The following is a 6,795-nucleotide window of genomic DNA, read 5'->3' as shown; positions in this document are numbered from 1 at the left end:
ATATATATATATATATATATATATATATACACTGTATTGAGAAAGTGTGAAACAGAGGCGCTTGCCAGATTTGAAAGGGGGAAATCCTTGTAACTGCAGAAGTGTAGACCCCGTCCTCCTCATACAGTGGCTTGGACTAGCTCCATGACAATCTGGTAATAAAGACATGTTGGTAAGACCAGTCTACAGCCGTCCTCCATTCTTCCATCATCGCTCCAAACAAGCTTCATCACCCATACCTGGAACATGCCGACCTGTGTCTGAACTGGTGCAGCCTGTCCCTCTTAGCCAAATAAATAGAAAAACACAGAGAAAGAAAGACAGACTGACGGGGGAGGGGGGGATAACCGGGTATGCGTTTTGGTTTGATGGCAAGTGAAACCCTCTTTGACATATTACGACGTTAACGTTGTTTCCGTTGGGGCCGGTGATTCCGTGGCGTTCGTGGAGGCCGCTTCCGTGGGGACTGTGGGGCTCACAGCGGCCGGCTCGGCGGCAGGCGCTGCTGTGACTGTGACCGAGGCTGTAGGAGCGCTGGTCGAGACGGGCAGTAGGGGGAGCACTCCCCGAGGGAGGAGAGGCGGCAGCTGGGAGGACAGCATGGTGGGTAGAGGAGGCAAGGGGGACAGACCTGGGAAGTTGAGGGGTGAGAGACCGGCCAGAGAGGGTACTGAAGAAAAAGAATGAAAAACAAGAGTGGATTAAGAGAATTGTTGCATCAAAACCAAGCATCACAATAAAGTCTTAACCAGACTATATATTAAACTTGACCGCTTGGTTTCTAAATCAGCCAGTAATACCGTGATGTAAAATAGACTCTATGGTAGCTATATAAAAATACTTTATTCAGAGTATAACTAGTGTACATTTCAGTCTGAAGTCATACCAAGTATGAGACCATATACTCATACTAAGTATAATAATATATGCTCTTAATCCCAGTGCATGTACTCATACTATGAGGTGTAAACCTTATACTGAGGTTGATGTACTAGTTGATTACCTAGTTTGTAAATCAGCAACTGATACCGCTACTTTAGAGGCAGACATATCCAGTTGAAGGACAATACCATCATATTCAAATTTCAAAAGCTTCACAAACAGCCAGAGAAAATCTTTCACAATGATTGATGCCTTTATTTAAAATGTACCTGTAGTTCCTAGTGATGATAAGGTGCCTGCTAGTGACATGGCACTGAGGTCTGGCAGTGTCAGGTTGAGGTTGGGCAAGTTGGGGAGTGGGGGTAAACCAGCTGGGAGGGGCATCAGACCTACACACACACACACACACACACACACACACACACACACACACACACAGAGACACGATCATTATTAATTCATTCTTAAAAGTGCCAGTTACATTACGCTCGTGCTACTTCACTGCTTGAGAAGAGTGGACCTCGTTTAAAGGAGTGACACACAAGACTTGGATGGCCTTTTATGTGAGCCAACAAGATACAACGAAGAAGAGCGAGGAAGTCAGGAAGCTGACTGTGGCAACAAAACCAATTGGCAGAATAAACACAGAAAAAGGTTGATAGTACTTTGATAGGAACTCAGACACTGGCTATGTTTAGGGAACTGAAGCAGCTTAAAGTGAACATAAATACTGTTTACTGATAGTCACAGCTTGTCCTTAAGAAAACAAGTGGTGTGTGTACACAAAGTAACACTTGATATTACCTAATGCGGTTCAGACAGACCTGTCTCTTTTATTCTGAAAGGGTGTTTACTAATCTATGTCACCTACTGGCTTTTCCAAATGTTTGGCGTTGAAGGCTCACCGACTCCGCAGACTGAAGTCATGTGCTTTGAATGAGTACGTTGAGAAATCCCTCACCTGGTAGCGTGGAGGCGGGGTTGAAGCCGGTAGTGTTTGGAGTGAGTGGGCCGAGGGCGTGGCTGGTGGAGGAGGGGAGCAGAGGGACAGTGGGCAAACCTGGAGGCGATTAGAAAAAAAAAGAATGTATGGAGTAAATACACAATGATTGTTCACAAATATCATATAACAAGCTTAATGTGTCGGAGTAATTGGATGAGTGTGAAAGAAAAAACAGAAATACCTGTCTGCAGCTCCCTGGGCATGGTGGGCGGGGCTGTGCTGATTGACAGGCTTGACAGTGAATCTTCAAGGCCAGTCGGGATGACAGGTGCAGTAGGTGGAGGGGTCACTGCTGAAAGTTGGACCTGAAGGAGTTTAAGAGAAAAGATGGAGGTGGTAGAGAAAAATATGCTGCTGTCAAACAGATACGGACACATTCATCACAACGGGAAATTAACTGTAATGCAGTTACATTAAGCTCTCTGTCCTTCCGCCTGCTATGCTGCATACATTTTGAGGCAACTTGCATTTATAGACTGTGGACATGCACAAACACACACACACTCTCTTGTCTTTCAACTCAAAGCGCTGTACACTACATGCAAACATATGCCGTCTTAAATAAAGCTCGACCTGGAATACGTTTGTCTGGTGTGTGCTGACCTCAGTGAATCCATCCTTCAGCGGACTCATGGGCTCACTGGGAGAGTTTCCAGGGAAGCTGATCTTCTTCCCCTCCTCAAAAGGCCTCGTAGGAATCCTGTGGAGGTATCCATAGCCAATCCCACATCCAAGACTGGAAAAGGGAGAAAGATAGTTCAGAATCCAAACTGACAAACCCAGAGATTTTCATCCAAACGTTTGAGGTTGGCCTGGTTTCATCCCACTGAATAACTGCCCACATTTACGACCCTCTGCCACTGCTAGCACAGTTCACACTACACGACTTTAGTTCCGATTTTCCACTTGGTAGTTTTTGGAGCTTCCCAACAAAAATGCCAGATTAGAAGTTCAAAGACGAGTAGAGAAGCTAGCTGACACCTAGCAGGCTAAATATCTGACCTGACACGAGTTTAGGGTAAACTTGGGAGTAGGAGTTGCCTGCTAGTCATGAGGAATTTGACACCAACAGCTAAATTTAGACTAATTTATTTGACAAAAGGATGAAATGTTTTGTTTTATAACCGTATTGAATCTTTGTCTTTAATAAAAAAATAGTGCAATGTTGTGCGACATCAAATGAATTGATATTCAATCAATTTTGAATATTTTCTTGTGAATTACTGAAATTGTATTCATCCACCACATGATTTACACACTTTTTCTGATGACAAAATGTGCTTAAAATTGTAAAACATAGCTGTACAGGTTGTTGTGAGTCGACTTACAGGAATAACAACAGCGTGAAACTATTGGCAGGAATGTGCGTCACGTCAACTTGCTTGTGCACTTGATAAACCAAACCCGGGCCCATTCATAAAAAACAGCTCCACAGCGCTATTAGAGGTCAAAACGTCCACAAGGAACCTTTTAAGATGATGTGGCAAAAAGCTGCTTATTACACATCCAGCAGTAATAAAGCAACATTATCATTCATTTTGAGTTTGTGTCCACCAGACGAGTGTAAGTCACATATTCACTGTCCTTTTAGTTTGGTTTTTGGTCTCCACAAACGACCAATAATTGTTTTCACACAATCAATTATAGTCGCTTTCTCTCAGCTTATTTAGTCGACCATCATGAAAAACAACCGCTGCCACAGCTTCGTTGCCAGTGTCCGCTAGATGGGTACGTAACCCACTACTGACATCTTAAAACAAAACAAAAGTGTGTGTGTTACCTGCCCTCTCCTCCCCAGGCACCGTTAGGTGTGATGATCACTTCTCGGCAGTTATCCGTGTCCGTGTTGTACACATAGAGCTTCAGCCCTTTCCCCTCGTGGCTTTCTATCAGAGAGAACAGGTCCTCTGACTGCAAATGAAGTCACAGAGAGGTGGATACAATTAGGAGACACACAATCTCTATCGTTATCATTATCAGGTGGTGAATGTGCAGGAGTGACAGTTGCAAGGACCTTAAGTGATGATAAACTACCTCATTCATAACAGTGTCGGCTCCAATAATGTAGTCGGTGTGCGGCCGCAAGCCAGCGAGGGCTGCTGGGGAATTAGGCTCTACTTCCTGTTACAGAGAGAGGGGGAGAATCAGTGTACAAACAACCAGTGTACCACTTAAAACAAATCAATGCTGACTACAATTCGGGGTTACCTACCAGCACATGCCAAACATTCTCATTGGCTCCCTCAAAGCTGCAAAAACGAATGGAGACGCCGAGCAAGCCCTGGCCCCCCCACAGGTTGCTGGGGGTGACTGTAGACTCCCGCAGCTCCAGCGTCTTTGAGGAGTAGACCAGCATCTTAACTGGTTTCTCAACACTGGCTTTCAGCAAGTCTTTTAACGTGTCATTGTCCTTGTTCTGTAGAAAAAGGGGGAGGGGAGGGGAGAAGAGCAGCGGGACAACCGTGAGTCATGCAGTTTCTTTTGACTTGTACTTGGTCCCTGCTAGAGAACAGCTGCTGGCTTTCCTTACCAGTCTGGTGTTGTTGATGGAGACAATAAAATCAAAGAAAGGCTCCAGTCCTGCGCGGTGTCCTGGAGAGTTCTCCTGAACCTGCACAACAGTGAGAGAAAAGCTGAGCTTCTGCTGGACTGCACACGGTCACTTCAAGCATTTAATTGAAAGAGTATCCGAGATATTCTGCACAGCAGTAGATTGGACCTGATATGACCAACATACAAGAGAGCTGGGTCTTCAGTGACTTCCAAATAAGCAACTTTTAGGAAACAAACATGTCAGGTGATGATTCAGACAAGTATCATTCAAAGTTACCGCACAGCCAAACCGGTTATACTTGAGTTACACCGCAGGATGTCTGCAGTCTATGGATTGGACCAATGCCCCTATGGTCTACAACTGTATCGTTGCTGTTTCCCAGTTAGCCATCTAGCTACTAATGTTATCGCTTAGCGTTACTGATAAGTAAGAGACGTCAGTATGTCAGTAGCTTGCTACTAGAGCCGTCTCAGTCCGTATTTTGCAAAACAATGGAGAATAAGCTCTGTGCTCTGGCACACTAACAAAACCAGCTTGGCAGCTGTCATTCAGTCTAGCTACGTAGCTAGCTTTGGCTAGCTGCAACAGTGGTGGTTAGCGTCTGTTAAGCATATAGCAGACATAAACACGACAAACAACGAGAAGCCTTATGCGACTCCGACACAACTCAGCGCTCAACATTTTTCTGACACTGTGTTGTTGTTTTCCAGACGGAGGCCCCAGCAGTCATCCCCGGCCTCTCGTCAACACACTGAACAGGGAATCCTCCGCCTCTGATCCGATGCTCAGCTAACAGCTAACAGCAGCCTATAGATGCTTAAAAACTCACCCGGAGGACGTGGTAGCCCTCGGAGCCTCCTCCCGGTATCTCCACACTCTGCGCACCTCCCATGGTTTCGCACTTTTAAGGCTTTTTCGGTTTTAATAGCAGCTTGTTACCCAGCAGAAGAGAGATACCTTAACAGCTCCACACACCGGGTACACGTCGCCAAATGGTTAGCGGGGTGATGCGCATGCGCATGCGCTGTTACGTGGCAGGAAATAACGCCTTTTCGATATTTGCCATTCAATTTCCGAATTCATTCAATTTCCAAATTCCAATTGAATGAATATATATCTATATCAACCCTGCAGCTACTTTTTTTTATTGAGTTGCACTGTAAAGGCTTTCCATGGCCCGGTCTATATGGGGCAGAGAGCACCGCCTATAATTCTTTACCATGAAGAAATGATGTGTCACAATATCAACATGCAGTTTCATACACTGTTGCGTTACTACAGTAGTGTGGCTAGATTCCCATCTGTACTTTTTGTATATATTTTGTCACAGTCTGTCTCTGTCCTTTTAGCTTACAGCCCTGCACTGGAGTTTTGAAAGCTCTCTCTTTTTTCATTAAGTCTAGCAGCTCATGGATGAGCACCAAATTCATTTTTGTTGGACTCTGAGTTCTGACATTGCTTGTGTCTCTAATATGAACCTGATGTATTTATGGTTTTAGGTGTCACACACAGCTTTCTTTTGACTTTAGTAACACTCTTATTCCTTTTGTGTACTTCATCTTGTATATTGTTTGTTATCGTTGTTGTTGTTTGCTGCTGCTGGCTGCAAATTCCGTTGCAAATTTCGTTTGGTAGCCCTCAGCCATGGCCGAGGGCTACCAAACGAAATTTTGTTGTATCACTACAATGACAATAAAAACCTCTATTCGACTTCAATGTAACACTGTCATCAAATTTGAATATTTTGGTATCTTAAACCAATGAGACTGAATCCATTGTGTTATTAGCACAAAGTCTTTCTAAAGATTATGACCATATATCCCTCAAATCTCTTTGACTTAGTGTCCAGGAGATGATGTTGCTTCTTGTCTCATGCAGAATAAACATGTTGGAAGTTAGTTTTTCATGAACATTTCCCTTTTGTCTACCACTTCATTGTGAGAAACGTTTAAAGCTTTGCCTCTATTTCTACCAGAATAAAGTTTTTTTGTCTGTCTTTTTATGTCCTATTATAATATGAAACTTTACCCAGTGGCACTGACATATATGCACTTGTAAAGTCCATAGGGGCTTCCTTCTGGTTGTGTTATAATGTTTATTAAGACGGTCTTATTTGAAGGTTTTGAATATCCCCGAATGAAATATATTTAAAGCATGATTGTGCAGACAGAGAGTCACCACCAGATGGCGGGGCAGCACATCACATCCTCATTGCTGATCTCAAACTATGATCTCACTGTAGATCGTTCAGCCTCACTCCACAACCACCCTGCTCTTTGATATGTTAATGCCTTCCATGTAAAGGTAACCGATGCCTTTGTTTCTCTATGACATTTTGGTTTGGTGAGGCTGAATC

At 44.0% G+C, this 6,795-nt stretch overlaps 1 protein-coding gene across 1 annotated transcript; it reads right to left on the bottom strand.

Annotated features, from left to right (window-relative positions):
- Positions 1-29: 29 nt before the first annotated feature.
- On the bottom strand, positions 30-5,436 carry LOC116387862 (Golgi reassembly-stacking protein 2-like). The gene is made up of 10 exons (XM_031855297.1): positions 5,269-5,436; positions 4,416-4,496; positions 4,098-4,301; positions 3,920-4,006; positions 3,666-3,796; positions 2,489-2,621; positions 2,067-2,190; positions 1,844-1,942; positions 1,152-1,271; positions 30-670 (listed from the first exon to the last, which is right to left on the bottom strand). The coding sequence occupies exons 1-10, from the start codon at positions 5,329-5,331 to the stop codon at positions 396-398; spliced, it is 1,317 nt and encodes a 438-aa protein (XP_031711157.1). The 5' UTR covers positions 5,332-5,436; the 3' UTR covers positions 30-395.
- Positions 5,437-6,795: the final 1,359 nt, after the last annotated feature.

Source organism: Anarrhichthys ocellatus, unplaced genomic scaffold, assembly GCF_004355925.1.
Source record: "Anarrhichthys ocellatus isolate YVR2014 unplaced genomic scaffold, GSC_Weel_1.0 scaffold15, whole genome shotgun sequence".
Lineage (NCBI taxonomy): Eukaryota > Metazoa > Chordata > Actinopteri > Perciformes > Anarhichadidae > Anarrhichthys > Anarrhichthys ocellatus.
The sequence above is the reverse complement of the archived record's forward strand: the minus strand, read 5'-3'. Positions and strand labels throughout refer to the sequence as shown.

Bases quoted from the DNA above. Each gene is read 5' to 3' on its own strand.
- LOC116387862 (XM_031855297.1), bottom strand. From the start codon at position 5,331: ATGGGAGGTGCGCAGAGTGTGGAGATACCGGGAGGAGGCTCCGAGGGC. The intron at 4,302-4,415 runs GTAAGGAAAGCC...CTTTTTCTACAG, and splicing joins CCATCAACAACACCAGACTG to AACAAGGACAATGACACGTT. The intron at 1,272-1,843 runs GTGAGGGATTTC...GTGTGTGTGTAG, and splicing joins CCCCGCCTCCACGCTACCAG to GTCTGATGCCCCTCCCAGCT.